Here is a 26,417-nt window from a genome sequence, read left to right as displayed (position 1 = left end):
CTCTTTGGGATCTGCACTTGATTCTCTCTGCATTTCAGAAAGCTCAGTTTGAACCCATTAGATACATTCCTCTTTGTACTCTCACCATAAGGTGATTTTCCTTGAAACCTTCAGTTTTGCAGGGCAAGTGTCTGAACTGACAGCCTTATCATGCAAGTAACTTGCACAGGGACAAGGTGGTGTTAAAGTGGCACTAAACTAAGGAGTTGCATTTTAAAAATGCATTCAAGCACCTGAACTATTAACAAAACTGTAGCTTAATTGTGAATCATTCAGCTGTAGATCCTCAAATCATCTCTGAATTCCTGCAGACACTGTTCTTCCTTCTGGAGGGAGGCTACTTTTGTTCCCCATGGTCCCTGTGTGTGTTGTAAAGTAGCCACCACTCCAAGCTCACTCCTGTGATAGACTACATTCTCAATGCAAATTAGTAAACTAAATGTGTGATTATAGTCCATAAGGGCTATAATCACAGAGCGAGCTTAGAGCGGTGACTACCTTTACAACATGCACAGGGACTATGGGGAACAAAAGTAGCCACCCTCCAGCAGGAAGGACAGTCTTCAGCTGAATGATGCACAAATAAGCTACAGTTTTGTAGTTCAGGTACTTGAATGCATTTTTAGAGTTAATGTCACTTTAAGGCACAGGACTTCCTTCTTAGTTACTTTTTGGCCTATATCCTTAGCCAGGATTTTGTTTTTCCATCCCTCTGGCTCTGGTTCATCAAAAGTAAATTTCCCTTCATTCAATGTGGTTCAGGCTGTGCAACTGTCTCTCAGCCACTGCTTCTTCTAGAAAGACTGATTGCATTTTATTTCATCCCAAATGTTCTCCTGATGGGTACCCCAGCTTCTTCTCCCACCATTCCTGGGTGGCTTAGACAGGCCATCATTATGTTCTCAAGGAACAGGTCCCATGCTTTTTCCTGTGAAGATGCACTCTACTAGATCTGTGAGGGCTTCTTGGGCTTTACAAGCAACTATCAGATTTTTGAGGCTGCCACTTGGTGAGGCTGCCACTTGGTCTTCTGTTCACATGTTCTCTACGTTATGCCAGGTTGTTGTTTTGGCCTCATCTGATGCTGGCATTGTGTGCAGGATCCTTCCAGTTCTGTTTTCTTAAACCTGTTAGTGGTTGAGGTACACCAGTTACATCCTTCTATTTTTATGATTATGCTCCTTGTATTGCTTTGGTACAAAACTGAGGCATGCTGGTAATAGGAGGTTGACCTGGGCTGGCCTACAGTTTTTTTTTCTGGCTAGTGTTCAGTCCCTCTGTAGGTGGTGGTATGACCCAAAGGTTAAGGGCTTCATGTCTCCACCCAATAGACTAATTTTTGTACTCCCCATAAAAATGCATTTTAATTTTTTTTTTTCTTTTCAAATTTTTCTTACCAGAAAGTGCATTTAACCAAGAAATTGAAGCAAAACAGCCCAACCACTATGAGGAAGCTAACAGCAATTCCCAACATTCCAGTGGTGAGTAGGTGCATGGAACACTACCCAGCTCTGCTGATAATCCTATACTTATTGTAAATGAAGAATACAAAAAGTAAAATGGACTTTGTTTTCCCCATCTGATATATAGATTGCAAGTGTACAATAATGTTCAGGGTTCTATTGCTAAGGTGAGCCGAGTTAAAATAGTGGTGACGCATTTTAATAAAAGGAAAAAAAAAAAAAGATTACATGCAAAGTAAAAGTGCATTTATTTTTCAAGTTGAACTTCAAGATGGCAGCTGGGTGCCATAGCAATGGCATCTGATTTGCCACATGCACATCAAAATTCTGTGCCACCAGCATTTCCATACAGTGCCCATTCCTCTGCTGTGCCTGCCCCCTCTTCCAGTCTCTAACACCAATACTATGTTCAGCTACTATGTTCTGCTGTAAATATGCATTGAAGCCACCCACGGCCAACATCAAATAATGTGGAACCCCTATGTGGTTTCCATTAATATTGCAAGGATCCTGAGGATAGAGCAAAATGGTGGCGACAATAGCAGCCTGTGCAGTAGCTGTAATTAGATGTAATTGAGCTCTTTAAAGAATTTGAGAATCTTTACTATTTTAAAGGACGCTTCAGGAGATTAAGGTTTCAGGGGCCCTGTGCTCCTGCAAGTGGAAGTACTGGAGCAGCCAGAACACTACCATCTTACTTCACAGCTAACTTCCAGATTACCCCCCGTCCCTCAATACCTTTTTACACATTTACTGCCTTGTTACTGCTCCTATACTGCCCTTCTAAGGCCCTCTACTTCTCCATCTATTATTGTCCCCTTTCTGCACCCTTATTAACCCCCTAGCCACCTACTGCCCCTCTAACGTGCCTTCTAACCTCCTTTTTTACACCCACCCCACCTCCTATTGTTCTTTTGCTGGCACCATACTACTACTCTACTGCCTCTCCACTGAACCTTGGAGCGCAGCGCACTTTTCCACTTAATTATTTCACCAACACACATGAACCCGCTAACGCCATCACACACAGGGCTCTGCTTGCTGCAACCACACTGACGCACAAGATACTGCTCACTGCCACGGCACTGACATGTATGACCCTGGTCGCTGACACTATATTCACATAGATTCCTGCTTGTCACCAACGCACTTCTATCGACTCTGCCACTGTGCGCTGCACACTTCTGTAGTCACCACACATTTCTGCACTCACCGTCACCACACTGTACACTTCTGCATTTTTCATGTAAAATGAACTGGCACAATTTTGCTACTCCAAAATGGTGCCTACGCTTGGCGCATGCACAGTAGTGAGTCCATGTTATGACCTCGTCAGTAGAGCAAATGCGCTGTCATCACTCTTTTCAGTTCTAATAAGCGTACACTTGGATGTGGTTCCATGAAAAGAATATACTGCCAACTTCGTAAAAAAAAAGTATTATTTTCAGTTATACCCAAAATGCTACCACACATGCATGGTAGCATTGACATTTAACTGGAGACCACCACAATTCACATCAGGTAGGTCGTAAAAGGAACACACAAGTGCTAAGTATAAGTGCCATTTTCAGATATCCCGAATATGAACACTTGTGTACTTAACACCATTGCAGCAACACACACTGTGGCACATGCAGCTACTGCACCGTCACATGAATTCTTACATGCACCACTACTGCACACATTCCTCTTAAGCCATTCAGTGGACCAGCAACCTTTAGCTAGTTATGTTTTTAAGTTAAAATTCAGTAATGAGCCAGTGCATTGTATCATAGCCATAATAAGTTGTTTTAGGAGAAATTCAAAGCCCCTAATAAAAATTAGGCTGCAAGCCTGTACCATCCAGAACAAAATCCGCTCCCATGATGAGAGAACATTGATGGCCAGAAATAGCAAAAGTCAACTAGCTTACTTATGTGAGTCAAGGATCACAATTTCAGAAAGAGCCTGCTAATCAAAGTTAATGAAATGAGAGGCCAAACCTTGGATGACACTTGTACTGTGTACGTTGCAAGTGCAGTCCCTTAGACCCTCACAAACCAATGTCTGCAGTTGATCGTGACAGGTTCTGATTCGCTTACATATAATGTGCAGAGAAATTGCCAAAAACATGACAGTTGCGTGGGATTATTTTGTGTAGCCATAAAAGTAGTGCACAGTGGAGTTTTATTAACTTGGAACTGTATTAGCAGCTGGCTCCAGTCGGACACGTGCAGGGATGTCAGATATGGCCGGAGGAGGAGGAAGCGGAGGGGGTGCCAGTTGGCAGAAAGGTAAGCTATTCCTGAATGTGTGTAACTACATTGTTAAATTGAAGGATCATACTGAATTCCACCACTGGGTGGTGCTGTTAAGTGATGTCATATGCCTGAAATGCTTTGCAGCATTGTTGGATTTTCAAGGGTTGTAAAATGGTGAATTGGCCACTGAGAGGAGCTATTTGTCATTGTTTCGTAACATAAAATTATAGCTATTTTTAAAGATGTTTAAACCATGCCTGCTGAAGTCAAATTTAAAGCAAAACTCCAGGCATTTATATAAAACACCCCATGCTCCTTTTTTTATCTTCATTAAAAATGTATAAGGAAGAGCTTGAAGTTAACGAGGTCTCTAAATGTGGAATTCAAAGATCTTTATATATGAGGTTAGTGAGCTGGAAGGCTTCTACTCCTGGCATTCTGCTTTGCAGCCAGTCCGAGAAATTCCTGTAAATGTATATGAGGATGTCACAAGGTCTTGGCTGTCTGCAGAGTGCTGGAGGTGAAAGCCTGTTGGCTTCTGAACTTTTCATCTGAAGATCTTTATCAGAGGTACAAAGGTAAGTGTAATGTACATTATCGCACTTACCTTAATCTAGAGGCCCCGTCATCCTGGAATTCTTCTTTATACTTAATTGTATATTGTTTTAAAGCAGCCCTGAATCCTGATCGCATATGCACTGCTTTATATCCCCACTACCCTACCATACCATCTGTTTCAAACATGCAGTCTCAATCCTGCTGCTTCAGGCTACAGGTAAAGCAAGACTTCTCTTTAGTGGCCTCAGCAAGTGCCATGTTTTCACCTCACGTTCCTTTAATCAGTGAGTGAATCAGTTAATCGGGTGACGCAACATGGCAGCATCCAACCACAGCTAAAATATCCGTTTTGGGTAGACTTAAAGTAGTATTAAGTTCTGGGCGTTTTTTACCTTAATGCATTCACTGCATTACGGTAAAAACAGCCCAGCACCTTTTTTCTACCCCAGTCTCCCCCACACTTACCTGTCAGCTGCGCTCGTCCCCGCTACCGGTCCCGAAGCGATCCTCCGCACCCCGAACTTCCGGGTTGTGGGGGGAGGATACTGATGGCAGAGGAGCCAAAGAAGGAAGGGGCGTGGCCTGCCACCGGGCTGTGTGTGTCTATGGATGCACACTGCCGCTGCGGGGACGAGTGCGCATGGGTGCCTCCATTAGAACGATGGTGGCGCCAGTGCAGGGGGCGGGGGGAAGAGCATGGTGGGAACACACTAGAAAACGAGGAATGAAGAACTTTTTTTTTTTTTTTTAAACAGCCTCCAGCAAAGTATAGCATTATAGCATTATAAATAGTGGTCATTGGAGAAAGACGCAGTTTAGGGCTAGGCAACGTTCAGCGATGATGTGAAAAGTCCAGTATCCACTACCAGCCACCATCGGACGTTTGCAGAAAACTTTCATTTAAATAGCCACCAAGGATATGAATCTACTTTGTGTGCACCAAATGCTTTTGGAAATCCGGATATTTCCTTGTGAAAGTATCAGTAATATCATCACTGTGCTGTACATTGCCTGTACAGAGAGCTGAGCCATGGGAGGGGCCTAGTAGACCCCACCCAGTACAGGCTGGCTGAAGAAAATGACAGGAGGGGGCGGATACAAGACCAGTCACCCTGCACAAGGAGTGAGAGCAGCAGTGACTGGTTTTTATTACAGGAAGCTCCTGTACAGGCGGGAAGTTTCACACTGGGTTACTGCACAGATCTGGAAGAAAAGGCTAAGGGCTTGTTCACACCAAGCGCGGAGCAGATCCAGAGCAGAGCAGGTGCAGACCGGATCAAAACTGCGTCTAATGTATTCCTATGGTATTTTGAGCTCCAGTTCACATCGCAGCGTGCAGATCCAGAGCAGGTGAAAAAACTGCGGCAAGCCCTATTTTATCTGCTCTGGAACGCATTAAAAACGCATCAAAAACGCATGCAAGTGCCTGAAAGCCAATGTTAAACTTTTTAAAAATGTATTTATTTTTTTTACCAAAAACGGCCCGGAACGCATCAAAAACACGGCACAACCCACTGCACTGCGTGTGCAGAAACCTGACCGGATCTGCTCTGCATTTGGTGTGAACAAGGCCTAAAGATATGTAAGAATACACATGCCTCTTGCATTAAGGAAACAATTGCTTATCACGGAGTTCAACTTTAAAATGTTTTTGGTGTTGATTTTACTATTTTTTTTCTTTTAAAAAGGTCAGTTTTTTTTTTTTTTAATTACCTCTTCTTTTCATTATGTTTCCCTTTATCTGCTTCCATTTACTTTGCTCGTTTTCTTTTCTTTGCTTTCTTATTGCTTATTGGAAGGGCAACCTACAGGAATAGGGAGTAATTGAATGGTTGAGTTCTAGAACATTCTATCTCTCCTTCTCTTTTTTTTTCCCTGAGTCTTAGGCTGATTATACACTATATAATCTGATTGTATGATCTCCTTTATATCTACCATCAACCTCATGCAAGGACTTGACTGATTTGATATTGAATAAATTATTTCAGGTTTGTGCTTGTATAATATAGTTTTGGTGACTCTAAAGGAGATTGTGCAGTGTATAGCCAGCATTCATTTTTCTTTCTCTTTTTTTCATTCCACTTTTCTCTTTTATTTTTCCTCCAGCTTGTTCCCACTTCTGACTGCTCCCTCCCCCTTTTTCATCTTTCATTACCTCCTCTTTTTTCCTCTTTCTCTCCCTTTTCTACATATTTCTCTACCCCTTCCTCTTTCTCTCCCTCACTCTATCCTTTTTCATTCTACCCTTTCAACTTGTCCTCTCCCCCCTTTCTTTGTCTCTTCCTCTCTCTATATGATCTGTTTCATTCTATCTCTCCAGCTTGTCCTTCCTTCTAGCTCTTCCTGCCCTACCTGTCTTCCCCTCCCTCTCCTTTCTTCCTATTCTTCTGTTTTTCACTCTCTCCAGCTTGTCTCTGCCTTCCTTTCTTTTCATGTACATAGTGGGTTAGATTATAGGTTTAACCAATAGGTTCTTCAATATTATGAATGCCATTGTGATCATGCAGTTGCTGTGAGGTCCTTTGCTTCACCACGCTGCTCTGTGGATTATGTTGGCAGTTTTGTATAATGACAATAATACAGTAATGCTGGATTGAGAGCCATGTCAATGTTTATCATTTCAGAATCTCCTACCCCAATGATTACAAGCCCGTTTCCAGTCATGCAAGGTTTGTGTGATTTTTCTTTTTATACCAAGATCTTTCAATTATTGATGAGATTGTACTACATGTGGCACACATTTGTGGCATGCTTCTTACATCTTGCCGATTGACACAATTGCCATAGTAGCAATATGCACCCAAGTGCAACTATTCAAGCATTTCTTGCAACAGTACGGCCAGCAGGAGGTTCAGTAAGGAAGAGCAATAAGAAAAACCCCTGTAAATGTTGTAAGAGCTGCCAGAGAAAGCATTGTGTGATTTTGTGGTTGATATTATTGGACCAATGGTAACCAATTTAGAAACTTCTTTTGATTGGTATTATTGGTATTGGCTCAAGTTTTCAAGTCTGTCCTCTGCAGTTATATATAGTCTTTGTCAACACCAGCCCTCAGCTACTCAGCATTGACTGGAACCTTTTCGGTTTGCAACCTGTATACTAGTGTTCCCCAGAACGATGGCTTGTGGTTAGATGGGGCTGTTTATGGCTAGGAGGCAATCAAAAATGTTTCCTATGGCGGGAAGTGATTTTTAACTTGCTGGAAAATTTCTAGTCAAGCAGTATGATACTTTTTCTCAAGGAGAAGAAAGGAAGACAGATGTCCCTTAAGGGCAGGTTCACACCATTTTCCAGACCAGATCTTGTCCGGAAAATAGTGTGAACCTGCCCCAGAGTTCCAGTATATTCCAGACCAGACAAAATGAGACATGCAGTATTTTTCTGTTCTGGTCTCGAACAGTCTGCGCTTGTGTGAACAGAGTGCAGAAATAGCATAGGGATACATTAGGATGCATTTTGGGTCCAGAAACAATCTGGTCTGGTCTGGAGATGATCAGGATGTGGTATGAATGGGCCCTTAGTCCATGGGGGAGCTGCAGGGTGAATTCCAGTGGATCCTAGAGCTACAGTCAACAGGTAGAAGTCTCGCTATGCATCACTTTTAGGGAGGCTTCTTTATGTCTATGGCTAGCCTTAAAGTGACATTAAACCCTCAGATTTTTTAACATAAAACAATACTGTAATGTGTGCCTTACTGTAATCCATGGTTGTTTCCCTTCTCTTTGCTGCTTTTCCTTTTAAATCCTCATGTCTTCTCATGCTTGGGGAGAACTTCCCTTTGCAGCTCAGTGCCTCTTCCTGTAGTGCTGGCTCAGGTTACAAACCTATACACAGACACCATATATCCACAGACACCATATATCCATTCCTGAGACAAGACAGTCTGCTGCAAAACAGAAGTTCTGCCCAGCATGAGAACAGATACAGATTTAAAAGGAAGAGCAGCAAAGAGAAGGGAAACAACCATGGATTACAGTAAGGCGCACATTACACTATTGTTTTATGTTAAAAAATCTGAGGGTTTAATGTCACTTTAAAACTAACCCATAGACATTTGTTGAGAGAGGGAAATGTGAATGTCCAACCACTGTGTAACACTAGGTGGCAGAAACCAGAACCTGCATATGTGATGAGCAAATATGGCTGCACCCATGTGCATATATATATATCACAAACTGTTCATAGATACCAGGTTTCAAAACATTAACACAACTGATATTATTTACATGGTTAATGTGTAACTAAAGCTTATCATTTCATTTAGGATAAAGTATGGTTAGAACCTCTTCTTGAGAGAACAGGTTTGCACAACTATATATACTGTATAAAAGTTTCTTCTTTTTATAAATTGTTTATATTTATACAACACAACAATTATGATGCTTAAACTCAAACAGCAAAAATACAAGTAAAGCAGAAAAAAGCTTACACCCAGAGACCTGGTGGGGAAAAGCTAGAAGGCCAACATTTCGTCAGGTAAATGTGACCCCCTTTCTTGTTGGATACCTAGTTCTCCCCTACTTTTGTACCCCAGGGCTCTTGGTATGCACTTTTTCTACTTTGCCTGTATTTCAGTTGTTTTATGTCTGTTACATTTACTATTTTACTACGTTTTGCTATAGGACAGTTTGTGGTTTAATAGATATTGTTGTCCCACTGAGTTAAGTGTACTCGTACAATGCTGTTGTCTCAGTGTAGATATTGCTGGACCTTCCAATGAAAATAATCATTATGAAAGTTGCATCTTCTTAATGAAAATAACTTTGTTATTTAATCTCTGTAATTTTAGTGTGCTTAATTTCCTTCAATATACATTTTTTAGAACCTGTGTCAAGTTTTTATTGCTGTGTGTGTCCATGGGGAAGATCGAACTTCTCTGTCCTGGTGACCATTGTCACTGGAATGGAAAGTAAAAAACAATCTGAAATTTCCTGTAGCCACTGGCTAGGGAATAGAAGGGAAATCTTCCAATGGGGACACTTGTGGTGGTAAAAAGTGTGTAGGAGCGATGATATCTCCAAAGTAAGGAACATCCTGTCATTTCCTATTGTGCAGTAGAAATAAAAGTGTTTGCATACAGTTTCTTTATGTATTCAAGGCATGAAACCAGACACTGCAGTCCTTCCAACGAGTTTTAGACTACTTGTCTTTTTTGCTTGTCCCCCATTCAGGGAAGGGATGGAAGAAAAAAATAAAAAGAAAAGAGGAAAACAACAAGCTGGTTAAAGAAGAGAAAAGTGGAAAAGCAGAAGGTAAGCATGATGGGAAATAAAGGTCTTATCTGTGGTATTTGCTTCAGGGACAAAGATGTAGTCAATAACCCGCCCCAGCACTGTAAATCACACTGATAGCCACATCAGAGATTTCCTACAAGGTTGAAGACTGATAGGGCGTGTACACAATCGTTCACACTATCATGCGAGATGACATAATAGCTGTTTCTTATAGATATGTATAGGGTTTTTGTACCTGGCCACATTGATTGCAATGATCTGGTGAAGATAATGTCATGTAGGAGTTGCCCAAAACTTAATATTGTCTCCACCCACCATCAGCTGCATCCGGGAAAACCGCAGGATAGCAGGTCAAAGCGTGCGGTGAATGATGCCAGACCTACAGAAATTGGAATAAAATAGTTCAAGCACTCTGTGCCAAATTATTTACGATTTGGCTTTAACTAAAATGTATAAAGGTAAACTGTAATGTTTAAGGTCAATTTTATTTTTCAGTTCTTTAAGAATTTAAATTTTTTTTTCTAATTTATAGAATTTTTCTTTCGTTATTTAAATAAAATCTGTTAAAATGTAACATTTTGTTGCGGGATTCATCATTGGCATTTAGTTTGCAGATTATTCTTTGTTAAAGAAGAACTATGGGGTGAGTGGATCACACGCACCCCATAGTTAGAGCCGGCGTGTGACACTTAAACTGTCACAGGTCAGCTCTATTGATCAGGAAGTGAGTGAAAGCATACTGCCGATCTGTTCACTTCCCGATCGTCTCCCACAGGGATTCCCCTCTCTGATCCTCCAGCGCTGACTGGATGAATGGACGGGGGAGGGGGCGGGCATAGCTGACTCTGCCTCTAGATAGGCAGAGCCAGCTTTCAATCAGCTAGCGGGGTGGATCTCGGCAGTATTGTCGAACTGTCCCGGCTGCGGTGCTCTCAGCATATATTCTGAGTTTTGGGTCACGGGAGGACGTTAGTATAGGTCCTCCCCTGACCCTAAAGAGAACTAGGGGGGAAAAAAGGTTACCCCATAGTTCTTTTTTAAGAGTCCGGTATTGTCTGCATGCCTGTTGGCAGCCAGTGTAAAACTGATTAGGACTATCCCTGTGGCTCATTCAGCCTATGATTCATGAGAACGTCTCCCTGCAGGGATTCCCCCCTCCCCTGTCCGATCCTCCAGCACTGACTGGAGGAACAGGCAGTGGAGGGGGCGGGTACAGCTGGCTCTGAGTCTAGATAGGCAGAGCCATCTGTCACTCACGCAGCTGGGTGGATCCAGACAGTAATGTTGGGATCCGTCCCGGCTGCGGCGTCTCAGTATACCGCGAGCTGTAGCTCGCGGTATACTGAGCTTTGGGGTGACGGTAGGATGCTGGTTTGTGTCCTCCCATTACCCTTAGGAGAACTGTGGGGGAAAACACTGACCCCATAGTTCTCCTGTAAGTAAGGAACCTGAGTAGAGGTAAAACAATGGATTCCACAGTCATAAATGTCCTAAGGAATTCTTTAATCCGTTTATGTGTCAGAATTTCTGCAGCCTGTATTCCCAGCACCTGGTGAGTATACAGCAGACAGAGTTAACTAGTGTTAAGGCTTAATTTGGGGGTTAGGTTAGAATTTAGCTTAGGGATTTTGTTTTTTAGTTAAGTACAAGGGGGAGGGTTAAATGTTATTGGCTCATCATACTGATAGGTGTTAGGTGGCTGAGTGGTAAGACTTATATACACAAGCCTCCTGCATTTGACATTCATCTCACAAGTATAACCAAACTTTTAATTCCCAAATCAATCTTTCCTGTGTTTAAATGTGTTTGTGTGTTTACACTCATTTATAAGAGTTTAGCTGCATAAAGCAGTACCGAGAAGTACATAATGTTTGTGGATAAACTTGGCTAGACAAGAATGCACCTAGACACTACTGAACACCTAGGTGTGCATTTAGCCATAGAAATGCATTACATGCTTCCAGATGCATTTAGAAATGAGCTCCAGATGCATCTAGACCCATGTTTTTTAATGCCTATGTAACAAAGAAAGGATTTTACAGAAATAGATATACACAAATGTATCAGAGATGACTGGCGGCTTTGCATATAGCTCAAGGAAGCTTAGAATGAACAAACGAACAATAAAGGCACGCCATCATTTTGCATAAATCTTCTGTTTGGTGAACGTTTGCAAGTTGTTAATACAAAAATGTAAAGGTTGAAGCTTGGTTAGTGCTTATAACAAGCCCTTCTGTAGTGCAGAGGTAATCTGTGAGCGCTTGCTTGTGACAGGGCTCAGGAGTGCTTGTAGTATGGTAGAGTTACATCTAGTAACGCCAAGCTTAAAGTGTATTTGTACTTTTGCAGCCAAATTGGGATGCCACCTATTTTATATTTGTTGCATGTTCCTATTCACTAAGCATAACTTCTAGAAATAAACATTGCTGCTTACCTTTTTACTTTCTCTTTTCTCAAAACTCCAAAACAGAAGTTTTCTCCCTTGTATGTAATGTTATGGAGGTGGTTGTGGAGTTAATGTTTGCCATAAATGGCCCGGTCTGTATACTGCTGGCAGATCTCATTATTAGTTCTAAACTAGAATTGAACACTGTCTGCCCTAACAAAGGGTCAAATATCTCAGGGCTTTTGTATTGCATTGTATGTTAATGAGGGAACACTAAGGCTATCCCCCTTTCACTTTCGAATTGTTCAGAGTAGCTTTCAGTCTGTCCAAAGGGCTGCTCCAAACAACTAGAATGGTAAGAAATATTCTTTAAAACAGAGAATTGTAGGTATGCTGTTTGAAAGTTAACTCATAACAAACATATAGTGGGGACTCAAATTTTACTGCCAAAGTGGAAATACCCTTTAACCCTTTCGCTGCCAAGGACGTACGGCATACGGAGCTACAAAAGTGCTTCCAGCTGGCTAGCTCAGTATGCTGTACGGACCTGGCATTTACAGTTCTACTATAAGCTGATGGTCGCTTTAGCGACCATCAGCTTATAGTAGAACTGTTCAGCAGACTGTCCCCTTTAAATTAATAGCTGTCATCAGCGGCTCACAAGCCGCTGATCTACATCACAGCCTGTTCATTCAAGAATTTATGAATGGGGACTAGCACTCACTACAGAGGCTCCTCCCCATTCAGAAACTAATGATAGTAAAATATTTTTACTATCATTAGTTTGTGAATGAATGAGAAGCCTCTGTACTGAGGCTTCTCATTCATTGAGTGCTGGGGCTGCAGAAAAAGAAATTGAGGATGGCCTACAAATTTAGTATCACCATCTTTTTATTCTACCGGGCCTGCGCTTTCAGAAAATATATGGTTTGGGGGGTCTTTTACAAACGCTAGCAACGCAGCAGTTGAAAATCAAATCAATAGGAAAAAATTGCAGAAAATTCAAAAATGGCTTGGCCAGCTGATTTGAAAAATGTTCCGGAGGGCTTGGCAGCGAAAGGGTTAAAAGAAGTGACGCTTCTTTGGCATTGACTATTGCCCACTATATGCTGACCTTGCGGAGCAGCACTGCAGCCTGGAAGGAATTGTTGCTTTACAGCTGGCTCCTGCCTCTCTAGAGCCAGCGGGTCCCAGCCCCTCCCCTGTCTGTCCCTCACTGTGGAAGAGGAGAGGGAGAATCCCTTCAGGGAGTGGTGAATGGTAGTCACCACTCTCCAGGTTGGAGACCATGAGCTTGACCAATCAGTGGGTACATGATTACTCAGCTCTTGATCTATAGAGCTGACGTGTGACAGCAGCTCTAAGTATTGGAAATACTTCTCCTTTAAGGTCATTCCTCTGTCACAGCTCCGGCCAACACATTGCAGTGTCCAGATCTTTTTTATCACAGCTCATTTTATTTGGTTATTTTGATTTCTGACCACCTGTCAGTCACAGTGATACTTGTGCCTCCGTGCCCAGTCGGTCTTGGCTTATAACAAATAACCTGTTGTGGCTATGTAAAACAGACATGGTACTTATGGAATCACTCAATGCTTATGTGAATTCCCACAATTACTATGTCCATCCGTTTTCCATACATTTTGCCATGTGCTAGACAAGTGATTATAGTTGGGCTAGTGTAATCATGCATGACCAATAAGTGGACAATGATGTTCAGTTGTTCCTCTCAGGAGAGCAGAGGGGGCAAGGCAGGCAGATCTGGAGGGTCCAACATGTCGTCTCATTTCCTGCAGAGAATACATTTTGTTTAGAATAAAACCGCATCAAACTTCTTTTCACATTGTGCGAATTTTAGGGGCTGACAAAAGTTGACTTCAGCCTGACGTTTTTAAAAGCCTAATGGGACAATTCATTTTGAGATAACTGAACCCCAGTCTAAGTAATGTAACCGTGCCTTATGGATTTGAATCAAACCTTTTGAAGGCTCTTCGTAAAGTCAAACTTTTTAAGGTGTAATATTTGTAATTCTGATTGCCTTTCTTAAAAAGGAACTTTATTCATATCTTTCAAATAACAACAAACACACCTTTAGAAACGTATAGTAATGGCAATCTACAAACACATACTTCTAGATAATTGCCGGCCTTGTATTCTTTCCATACCTGATTTTTCTTTTCTTCCCCAGTCTTCTGGCAGTGGCCATGTTAACTAAGGGAAGATTACTAGATCTCCATGTACTTCCTGGAACTGTGGCACATGTGACTAGACATGTGACTAGGACATGTGACCATGCACATCATCTCAGGGGAGGAAAATGCCTTTCCCTGAGATCTCGTGAGATGAGATTTCCCAGCAATGCTCTGCTGACGTAACCTTCCCAGGATGCAACACTTTGGCACTTACATCATTTGTGCCAGAACAGGACCAGAAAGTAGATAAACTCTATTTGTAAGTAAATGAAAAACAAGTTATTTAACTAATGAATGTAAGGTGATTTTATATCAGCATGCAGAGCTGCATGCTGATGTGACTTTTAGTTAAAAAAAAAAGAGGTAAAGGTCCGCTTTAATGCTGCAACAATCTGATGAAAAGGTCAGATCACGCCAACTGATGATGGATACAGCTAATAGTACATCACCTCTTATAAATAATTTTTCATCACCATGACCTGACCTGAGGGATACAGTGACAAGGGGCAGTGTAGGTGGGTGGGGGTGCATGGCAGGCTAGCTTGCAGCAAATAATGGCCAGCCTGATGTTCCTTCCTCTTAATGTGCCCTACCCATTACTGCAAAAGGATGTATATTATGCAATATCACTGTACAGGCCAAGCAGTCAGAAGTGGTTTCAGTGGAGTGTAAGGTGTGCCGCCTTATGCTTTATATTTATGTTGTAACATTTTTGGCCCACAGAGAAAATTAGAAATGTTTTTTGTGAGCCTCTGATAGGATCATTTTCAGAAGCAATACCTTATCACATAATGTGCTCATAGACCTCAGAAGGAGGTCTTGTGATTATATACAATTCGATCACCAGATCTTTCTTTATCCCCAGTATGCATCAAGATGTGCAAGTGTTTATTCTATGCGACCATGAACAATTAATATTTCACTGTTTAACCCTTTCATGACCAAGTCATGAAAGCCTTGATGCCCAGAACAGATTTAGCAGCGTCCGTATGCGTCACTTAATTTGACAACCAACTCACTTGCTTACCTAAATAATTGTTGCCATGTTTTAATGATATATAAAACTTTTATTTAGTATACTATTTTTTTCAAAAAAGTTCTTGATAAATGGACAAAGATTTTGGAATTGTTTTATGAAAAAAAGTTACTTACTGTATTGCACTGTAACAGTTGCAGCCTGGGAGCTTTAGCTATCACTGTGCCTCCTTTGTAACCAAACCTGTGATCACTATGATTGGCTATCATGGTGATCACATGATCAGAAACCAGGTGCTCCTATTTCTACAGTAGAACTTAGTTTATGGTCTCACTTTTAGGAAGGTTACTCTACAAATTGCAATTGGGAAGGTGGTTTAAGGTACACTTCAGATCAAATTGTAACTTAAGATGTATACAAGGACGGCACCCCTACACTTCCGTTTTTGTGCTTCACCAGAACTGCAATATAATGATCCTGGAACACACCTGCTGGTGATGCCAGAACCCCTTCTTGTTGCAGTATATGCACAGAGAATGATATAAAAACTATGCAAGAACTTTCTCACATCTACCAGCCAGATACAAATCGGCCTTGGAAGTTAGAATGTGATTGGTGATGCAGGAAGCAGAGAGAGAGGGAGTTTTGAGTTACAAGCACAGGCTTGTGGAAGTATACTGCCCTTCTAGTAATCCTGTTTTGGGGTGGGTGTGCTTATTCTGCAGAGCATTACACAGTGCTCAGATTAATGTAAAGTTGCTAAACTTTCTGCAGCGTTCACTGGATAGCATTAATATCTCTATAAATACTTTATTAAATTCCTGCTTTATAGAGCATTAGTTGCTCTTTAAAGTCCTTTTGTAAATGTTGGTTTGACTGGGCCTTTCAGGATATCTGAATATTTTAGCCGTCCTCTAGGACTTATCTATCATCGTTAGATTGGTATCTCTCCACTGTTTTACCTAATTAAGCCCAATAACTGTCGGTTGCTGACTGTTACGGTGACTCCCTGGAAATTGCAGATAGCATCAGCACGCAAGGTAATGGCTGGCAGCCAAATAATACTGTATCACCTGATTCCTTGATAACCCTATAGTAAGCGTCTCATTCCTCCTGCCAGCTCTGCTCTCCCTCTGGCTTTTGTTGGCCTTGGAATTAATTAATAAGACATTTGCTGGAATAAATGTTTACAGCATCTGCATTTTTCTCGGTAACAGTATTGTGAAATCTTATAGTTATTATTACATAATATACCCCCTCTGCGAAATGCCCGTGGTACTGTAAATAAAATCACACCTTGGTTTCACATCAGGTGATGTCCTTTATACAGTCATAAAGCCAAGCTTCAACAAAAAATGTTTTTCTTTGAATACAGTGGGAAAGAGATAAATATCCTGTTTTTTAGTTCTGTGACCCTATTGGGGAGATTTTCCTTTGCCTCCTGTTCTGGTGATGCTTGTAGCAGAAACAGGGAGTGCTGTTGTCACTAGGACAGGAAGGCAATGACAGCAATGAAAACATTGTCAGAAGTTCTAACTCGTCCTCACTCTACTCTAAAAAAAGTTGTTTTCTTTTCGTATGTTTCCCCATTGGAGAGTTTTCCAATCACTTCCCACTTGCACTGTAGCACTAACCCTGAGGCACCTTAAAATTAAATAAAACATTTTGGCTACAGTTGGGCTTATTTTCAGAGGTGTGAATAGTTTGATGTGCCATGAGTGCCTTTAAAGTGACGCCAAACTCAGGAGTTAAATCGTGAAAATGCATTCAAGTACCCTAACTATTAATAAAAATGTATCTTATTTGTGTATCGGCTGCTCAAATCATTTCTGAATTGGTGCTAAAATTCTATTTCCTTCTGGAGGGTGGTTACTTTTGTTCCCCATAGTCCATGTATGTGTTGTAAAGTAGCCACCACTCCAAGCTTTACCAATTTGTATTAAAATTATAGTACACCACAGGAGCTTGGAGCGGTGGATCTTTACAACACACACGGGAACCGTGGGGAACTAAAGTAGCCACCCACTACAGCCGAGTGATACACAAATATGTTAATAGTTACGGTACCTGAATGCATTTTTAAGGTTTAAATCCTGAGTTTAGTGTCACTTTAAGTGTTTAGTTTCTGTTTATCAAGTCTAAATGTTAGTTTTTATGATGAAATGCAAACCCACTGAGATTACAATTTTTAGGATATTTGGACTCGCTTGTGAACCCTGTGACCTTTTATAAATTGTATAGATATCACTAAAACAACCATTAAGTCCAGGAACAATATACTGACCCTATTAAGCTCATTAGGAGAGCAAGTTAAGTTACCAAACCCAAGACATAACAACAATCTCTGTTAAACCAGATCTGGCTGTGTCATTTCATCATACTAGTTTCCTTCTGGGAGCTCAGTCAAAAGCACAGTATTTTTTTTTGTTGCTTCGGTAAATAAGATTTTTCTTTAAAGAATAAGTGACATTTTAACATACCAAAGTCCCATCAAGCAAGTTTTCACATTTGACTCTCCATGGTGTTCCTTGTTGCAGATGTCTTCCAAAGCTTTACTGTGATTCTCCAATTCCTGATATTTCACTCATAGTGGGACCTGCAGACAACATTTAAAAAAAACAAAAACTATTTTTTAGAATTGCTCTAGATTTGCATGCTCAGAAATTCCATCGTACGACGGAACAGGCAAACTTATTAGAAATAATTATTTTTATTGAAAGTATGAATGCTTGGAACAGACTTCCAGCAGTGGTGTAGAGTCAGTAATGAATTAAAATATGGTTGGAATAAAAAAAAGTCCATTGCTCTTCTTTAGCTGTCCATAAAACACATTAGGATACACATATGTATTTACAAAATGTGCAGTCTGTAAAGCGTACAATTAGTTTGCAGAGTTTCAGGCATTTGAGTGATGCTTTATTGCATCATGTCATTAGCTGTATGTAGATAGTCCATTGCAACCTTTGTCCTAGTATCACGTCTCCAGAAGGCTCCAGAATGTCATAGATATCCTGTAGTCTTCAGAGAAACAAGGGCGTTTCAAGGGGCTTTCCCACTGTGTTTAAATATTAAAAATAGCTGTAAGTCCTCTGTGATACAATGATAAAGCCGATTGGATTGTGAGAACTCTTTTTGAAACCCCGAATTGTTTCCTCACAGAGCCGTACACTTGTGGGGCTTGCGGGATTCAGTTCCAGTTTTACAACAACCTCCTGGAGCACATGCAGTCACATGCCGGTGAGAAGAACTCACGATTCACTGTCATTTTACTTGTCAATAAAGCTTTTTTTTTTTTTCTGTTGTGTCTATGCAGTATAGGTTTGTTATTTTATGGTGGTTACAACTGGTTTTGTGTATGGCTCCAAGTTAGCTTAGGGCACCTGCATGTGGACGTTTGTGCTCCGTCTGTCCTCTGTTACAAAAATTAAATGGAAGCATGGAAAAGATTACTAGAGATTTTTGCAAGATTCTGTATGGCCAACAGACAGGCTGATATTGGGAAGTAACAAAGGTAGGGATGTGAAACCTATGATGTCCCCTGCCCAGCACACGAATGGAGGGGCACATGAAGAACAGATGTTCTTTGCTTTTATTCTATACTCTAAATCATTTCTTCCAGTTTGAATAAAATATGTCGCAAAGCAAAATCGGTTTCTGGGAATTTTAATATGGTAGTTGCCATTCTCATTCTTCCAGGCTGTATCAAGTTCTTTCAGTGAAGCTGAACCTCTTTAGGGATTCCATTGTCCTAGAACTAATGCAATGTCTGGGAAGGCTGCGGCATCATCAAAGGCTTCTCGCATGTACAGTATTTTGCTTTCTGACAGACTCCCTTTTATATGAAATGGAAGAGAGGTGAGAGCAGAGATGTCCATGTGCCCAAGCACTTCTCCTGGTATCTTGTTTAATTGCAATGAGTGAACAATTACCCTGCCTGAGAGTGGCAGAGTAGAACTTCCAAGTGCATGGCTTGTGGAAGAGTTGGTCTATGGACCGCTTTGACACTTGAACTTATTAACAAAAATGTCTGTGGAGGATGATCCAGTCTCTGGTCCTTTTTGCCAATATCTATGTGTGGTACTAGTGACAATATGAACATTGCCTAGAGTCTGTATCACTTATGGATTCCAACTCTCTTGTTTCTTCTTTCTCAGCTGACGAGAACAGTATCGCCACCAACCAGTCCAGGTCACTGCCACCAGCAGAGGAAAACTGGAAGACTCAACCCCAAAGAAACAATACAAACAACAGTATGTCTCAAGGTGCCTTAATGACCAGACTGCGTAGACCTATGGTTTAACTTGCAGTGAATTCCCACACAAGAAGGATAGGGCTATACTAGCTTGTTTAAACTTTATAATACACATGTGCACTTGTGGAAGCATACAGTGAAGTGAGCGTGGTATTGTGTACTGTATGTTTAGCAGGCTCACTGAGCAGGGTTTAGTAGTTAACGTGTGGGAGAGTTTCCTTCACTTCCTGTCTTGGATACACAACATGATGTGAGAGGAAATTTTTCATGAGAGCAAGTGTCCCAAATGGTAGATTTCCTTTCTATTCCTGTTCGGATGACCTTTCAAAGTTTTGGATTCTCCATCACTTCAGTCTTGGACACAGTGGTAACGAAAACAAACAAAAAAGTCAAATTCCTCCTCCCACCCCCCAGCATGGACACAGCAATAAAAACCTGACAGGGTTTTAGCATTTATCGCCTGTATCCAAAATTAAAACATAATTTTTGTCTTTAGATACACTTCAACAGCTCTGCCAAAATTATGGAACTTTTCTTGGTTTTTTTTTTTTTTTTTAGTTCTTGAGGAACAAGGGGAGGCAGTTCTCTCAAAGACTGTAATCTGTGATGTGCTAAGCTCAGGCTGCCTGCCCACTACCATTCAAGGAAGTACAGACAAAAGGATTCCAAGTAAGTTGACGTCCTTGCATCTGCTGAATGATTCACACTTTTCCAGCTTTTGGAGCTTGATAACCTTCCTGGTGGTAATGCCGAGTGTGGCTCGGAAGTACATTTTCCATACCAAAAGCGGTAACCCCGAGCCACACTCGGGCGTCTTCCGGGTTCCTTCCCAGCGAGCGCCGGCATTGCAGGGGGCGGAACCAGCAAGAAATTAAAATATACGAAAAACTCTAAATAAGTAACTTATGCTAAAAATCTGGAGGTTAACCCCACACCTTGTGTGCTGCGTTGGTGTGCATTACGATAAAATGATAAAGGCATTTTATCGCACTGCAGCGTATTACAATGCACAGTGATGTGAAATGATCCCTGATATTTCCATTTTGCGATAGAGAAAGAGAGATAGTCCTCTGCAGCCCCTCACTCACTGAACAGGAAAAGAGCTCTTCCTGCCAATTCACAAACTGAGGAGCTAGTATGTTTACTATTGCCTCCATTATGAATGATCACTGGAGTAAGTCAGTACTGATTACTCCGCTGCTCAGGCAGGAAAGCGAAAGATCGGTAAATTAAGATACCTATTTTCCAATCCTTCACTCACCATCCTGAATCTGCAGTTCCCCATCATATTCCTCCCTGCTTGCTGCTCCTCCCTGCTGGGCGCCGACAGTATGCTTTGCTCTGTTACTTCCAATTCCCTACTTCCAATTAGCCAAGGTAAGACATACTGATCTTGCCAGCTGGAAGCGGTACTGTTCAGCCATATACCTTATGTTGTTGGCAGAGAAAGGGTTAAAGGAGACACTGTGGCCAGAATAGAAAATAAACCTTGACATACATATTTTACCAGCTTCCTGCTTCAGTTTCCTATTTTGGGCACTACTGTAGTGCACCAATCCCTCCCACTCCCACCAATTAATGGCAAACTTTGCATACTTCAGGTCATACAAGCCCAGTATACTTGTTGGTGCTCTCTGGATTCTGTCGGTGTGAAAAAACAAAACTCAGATTATTGTAAACTGAGTGAACTTTTCTAATTTTTGCTAATTTGCAGGATTTGCTGACTAGCATTAGTAACCCACTGATTGGATTTTAAACAAATGAGTAATTCTTTTGGTAACATGTTTGCTTTTGTTGTCATTGTACCTGCAGTAGCATCAACAGCAGCACCTCTTGCTACTACACCCGTGGCACCTGTCAACAATTCGCTCCCCGAAAAAGAGCGTCAGCATATTGCGGAACGGCTGCTGAGAGTAATGTGCGCTGACCTCGGAGCCTTGAGCGTTCTCAACGGGAAAGATTTCTTCAAACTGGCACAAACGCTTGTTGACACTGGAGCTCGCTATGGATCATTTTCTGTAAATGAAATCCTAGGAAATATGAACAGCCTGGCCATGAAACATTTACCACGAATGTACAACCAAGTGAAAGTAAAAGTGACCTGTGCCCTAGGGGGCAACATCTGCTTAGGAATTGGGGTGACTTGCCACTCGCAAAGTGTTGGTACCGACTCTTGCTATGTCCTCACTGCATATCAAGCGGAAGGGCATCAGATCAAACGGTATGTCCTGGGAATTAAAGACGTAGACGGTAGAGACAGTGGCGAATTTATCCACCAGTGGGTGCAGAATGTGCTCTCCGAGTTTGTCATGTCGGAAATCAGGACTGTCTATGTCACAGACTGCAAAGTGAATTCTTCGGCTTTCTCCAAGGTTGGGACTTGCCTACGTTGCTCTGCATGCTCATTAAACTCTGTGGTACAAAGCGTATTAAACAAACGCACCTTGCAGGCCCGTAATATGCATGAGGTCATAGAACTTTTGAATGTCACGGAAGAGCTGGCTGGCACTGCTGGTATAGTTAGGGAGACCTTTGGTTCCCTTGAGGAAAGCTCTCCTCCGCCTTGTTGGAATTCTGTGACGGACTCCCTGTTGCTCGTTCATGAACGGTACGAGCAGATCTGTGAATTTTATAGCCGGGCAAAAAAGTTGACCATGATCCAAAACCTGAACAAGCATCTACTGAGCAATTTAGCTGCCATACTTGCCCCTGTGAAAAAAGCTGTCATTGACCTTAGCAATGAGCGTAAACCAACCCTACAGCTTGTGCTGCCTACTTATGTTAAGTTGGAGAAGCTCTTCACCTCAAAAGCAAATGATGCAGGGATCATCAGCAAACTGTGCCACCTCTTTCTCGAAGCTTTGAAGGAGAACTTCAAGGTCGAGTCTGCACACAAAGTTGCCATGATTCTGGACCCTCAGCAGAAACTACGGCCTGTCCCTCCATACCAACATGAAGAAATCATTACTAAAGTCTGTGAATTAATTAATGAGGTCAGGGACGGAGTGGAAGAGACAGAGTTCGTGGCTCCTCCTAAAAAAGCCAGACAATCGTCAGAGACAACCAAAGTTCAGGATGATGACCGCATGGGGAAGAACGAAGTCTATGACTATTTGCAGGAGCCTCTTTTTCAAGTGTCCCCTGACCTTTTCCATTTTTGGTCATCCGTTACCCAAAAACACACAAGACTTTCCAAGCTTGCCTTCTGGTTGTTGGCCGTCCCAGCTGTTGGAGCACGAAGCGAGTGCGTAAACATGTGTGAACAGGCCATGCTTATTAAAAAACGGAGACTTCTCAGCCCAGAAGACATAAATAAAGTCATGTTTCTTAAATCAAATTTGCTTTAAAAAATATATTATTGGGATAAAACAGTTCTGTTAAACAAAACACTGTTCCAAAAATTAGGTGGATGACTAAGGAACTCGCGTTGAAACACTGTGGACCTCAAAAAATTGAAACGCTAGGAACCAAGTGCTTTTTTTTTTTCTTTTTTTTTTTCTTTTTTTTTATACTATAAAGAGACGGAACAAGGAATGTTTTTGATCTTTTTGTGAAAGTGTTAAGAGGAAAAACAATGGTGACCTTTCTAACAGCTACAGGCAGCTGACTTCCAAAGTCACTTGAAATTAATTTCTACACAAATGACTTTTTATCTACATCTAATAAGTATTTATTTCAGGGTATTAGCAGGGCCTTAACGTGCTTGGTAAGGCATCATACAAAACACAAACATATTTTATTGGGGGAAAAAATGTTTAAGGAGAGTCAGGTTGGCTCCTTCAAGTTAGCAGTTTTAGGATTTAAAAACAGTGTTTTATCTGCAGTTATTTTTTTACATTTATTGCTGATCCCATTTTTGGTTGTTTTGAAGAATATTTTAGGACTACACTTAGTATAATGTCTGATGGAAAGTTATTGAACTTTTTTTATTTTTTATAATAGATGGTTCACTCTGTAGACTACTGTATGTTAACTTGACTGTCCTAACTCATCTTATTGGTTTGGTGTTAAAGGTTTTTGTTTTCTCTGAAGCACATAAATGTTTTTTTGTTGTTGCTAATTTATGAGTGGAAAAGAAAGTAACCATTGAGAATTACAGGCAGTGAACACGAATGTACAAGCAGCTTCTGGCACAATATGATGTTCTTCATTGTATCTGTAGCACGACTGGTTTTGCAGCACAGTGAGCCATGCACACTTGGGGGGTGGGATGGGGGTTTGTCATCCTCTGATGTTTGGAGGTTAATGTTTATGTCTCTTATTGAGTTTTCTGAAAGGGCTTTTTTATTTTACTTTTTTTTTGTTTTTAATAAATGATTTATATAGTTTGCTCCTTCTGGGAGATTTTTTTGTAGTAGATACTAGTTTTGTTTTTGAGCTTCATCAAAAAAGTTCCAGTTTACTTAAGATTGCAATGTGCATAAATATGTTTTCAACCATAAACACGTTTGAGGCACTAAAAAAATAAAATAATAACTTCTGTTATTATTAACATTTGGAAAAAAAACTTTTTTTCCAAACAAATACTTTAAAAGCCAAAAGGGGGTATTTTGACATGCTTGCTTTCAGTTTTTTAACACAAACTCTAAAGCAGTGGTTCTCGACCTGAGACCAGAAACCAGTGAATTCTTCCAAAACCTTCCATGCCCCAACAATATAAAAAAAGTTTATACAATAACAGTAAGGAAATGCAAAATGTATTAAAAAGGGAGTAATCCGTTGCAAATATGAGGTAATGTAGTTTAAATACACAATATAATTTTTCTAATTCTTATTAAAGCTTTATTTTTGGCAACCACCGTACATCAACAGTTGAACTGAAACCTACGAATTGACATATTCTATAGGACTTTGAAAGTTAAAGTGTATTTCCACTTTTGCAGCCAAATTAGGATAACACCTATTTTATATTTGCTACTTGTTCCCATTCACAAAACATAATTAAAAATATATATATATAAAAATTGTAGCTTACCTTTTTTAGATGTTCCATTCTGAAAACTCCAAGACTAAAAAATCCTGCTTAGTTCTTACTCTTTGAGGGAGTTCAGGGGAAGGGGGGGATTTGTTTGTATAATTAAAGGAGAACTATGAGGTGAGTGATTTTCACTCAACCTAATAGTTCGAGCCGACGTGTGACAATGAAACTGTCACAGGTCGGCTCAATAGAGCAGGAAGTGAGCGAACACATACCGTCGCTCGCTCGCTCACTTCTCGATCATCTCCCTGCAGAGAGCTGTGACTGTTGCTCACGGCTCCCTGCAGGGATTCTCCCCACTCCGATCCTCCAGCGCTGACTGGCGGAACGGACGGGGAGGGGGCGGGTATAGCTGGCTCTGCCTCTAGATAGGCAGAGCCAGGTGTCACTCACTCAGCCGGGTGGATCTCGACAGTAATGTCGGGATCCATCCCGACTGCGGCGGTCTCAGTATACCGCGAGCTGTAGCTCGCGATATACTGAACTGTGGGTGACTGGAGGACGCTAGTATATGTTCTCCCGTGACCCTTAAGAGAACTAAGGGGAAAAACACTAACCACATAGTTCTCCTTTAACCCTGTTTGTACTGAGCTGGCAGATTTTATTATAACTGTTAAACTAGATGAGCAGGACTGTCTGTCCAAACTAGGGGTTAAAGACCTCATGGCATTGTATGTTAATGCACTTTAAAAAAACAAACAAAACAACTTTTATTCAGTCTCTCTTCTTATCTGCTCACTGCCCTCTATTCTAACTACTAGGAGCTGCCTGTAGTGTCCTATGTATATTCCTGCTTCAAACAGCTAAAAGGGAAAATGTTTTTGTAAATATTTTTGTAGGCATGCTGTGTGATTGGGAACACATAACCACGATATAGAGGGGGTTTCTCAAAATTGATTGCAAAAGTGGAAATATACTTTTATCTTTTAGCTGCCAGGCCCTGGGTTCCAATATTGACCTCAGCTGACTGTTTTTGAAATTTCTCACCTTTTTAAAAAAAATGTAAACGGCAGCTTTCAGAGTTTGTAAAAGACTATCTCCTCAGTTATATAAAAACACCAGAGTGATCAGTACTAATTACTCGTGTTGTGAAGGCAAGGATCAGCAAATATTTCACACTCTGCATCCTGAAGCTTTGCCACCCCTCCCGCCTGTCATTGCTCTCTCTTCCCTGCTGGACACCGGCTCTGGGTGGGCCCCTCTGGTCCCTACTGCCTCTGCCAATAACAGGCAGGGGAGAGCAGCGTGGATCCGTAGGGACACAAACCGGAGCATGCAGCCAGCGTTTAGTGGGGAGAAGAAGGCTGCGTTGGGGGAGTTTAAGTTTTAGCCGCTGCTGACAGCTATTCATTTACAACGAATAGTCAGGGGGACCCTTTTGCTAGCTATAAACTTATGGTTGCTGCAGTGACCATAGCCACCTTGAGTTTATAGCAGAAGGATGAATGCAGCCAATCTAAGGCATACAAAGCTGGCCAGGTGGGAAGTTTTTGTTCCATCGTATAGCTAAAATCGGTGGCAGAGAAAGGGTTAAGGCAGACAGAATGTCAAACCTCACTATTGCTTTAATTGGGAGGTAGTTTGTAGACTTGACTTAACATTGAAGAAAACTTTAAAGTTATCACCAAAACCAAACCAACAATATCCAAAATCTGAGTACAGTAACCTTACTGAGCTGCTCCTAATCTGAGCTGCTTAATATGTAATTAGTGAGACATGTGGCCAGAAAATCGTGACAATCGTGACAATAGGTGGGCAAAAACTGGCAGCTGTGGGAGTCTCTTTTTATCTCCCCCTAACTGCCTCAGAAAATCTGTCTGCTCGTAGTCCGTGCACAGCAGTGCTCAATCTGTTTCACAATGAAACTTTGTCACATATGAGGACACATCATGCACCAGAATGACCAGGATTTAGAGGAACGTCACTCTTCTCTGTAAAATGACAACAAAGGCACATTTAGGAATGTTTAGTAATGACTTCTAAACAAATGCAGGCCTTTTATTCTCTGCCTTCCTTATTTTTCTTTTCCTCCCCATTCTTCTGACAGTGGCCATTTTTACTTTTCTTTTCCTCTCTATTCTACTCACAGTGGCCATTTTTACTACGGGCAAATTAATCCATCTCCCTTTACTTCCTGG

The 26,417-nt window shown here is 41.3% G+C and overlaps 1 protein-coding gene across 2 annotated transcripts in view; it reads left to right on the top strand.

Annotated features, from left to right (window-relative positions):
• Nucleotides 1-23,517, top strand: part of ZNF618 (zinc finger protein 618) — a 63,643-nt gene extending 40,126 nt beyond the window's left edge. For both annotated transcript variants that reach the window (XM_018567283.1, XM_018567282.1), the window contains 4 exons: nucleotides 1,401-1,481; nucleotides 18,209-18,286; nucleotides 19,204-19,299; nucleotides 21,126-23,517. In XM_018567283.1, coding sequence (XP_018422785.1) covers nucleotides 1,401-1,481; nucleotides 18,209-18,286; nucleotides 19,204-19,299; nucleotides 21,126-22,648 — 1,778 coding nt within the window. In that variant the 3' untranslated portion in view covers nucleotides 22,649-23,517. The remainder of the gene's footprint in view (nucleotides 1-1,400; nucleotides 1,482-18,208; nucleotides 18,287-19,203; nucleotides 19,300-21,125) is intronic.
• The last annotated feature ends 2,900 nt before the right edge of the window (nucleotides 23,518-26,417 follow it).

The sequence above is a fragment of the Nanorana parkeri genome, unplaced genomic scaffold, assembly GCF_000935625.1.
Source record: "Nanorana parkeri isolate BGI_ZX_2015 unplaced genomic scaffold, ASM93562v1 scaffold1026, whole genome shotgun sequence".
In the NCBI taxonomy this organism is placed as follows: Eukaryota; Metazoa; Chordata; class Amphibia; order Anura; family Dicroglossidae; genus Nanorana; species Nanorana parkeri.
The sequence above is the reverse complement of the archived record's forward strand: the minus strand, read 5'-3'. Positions and strand labels throughout refer to the sequence as shown.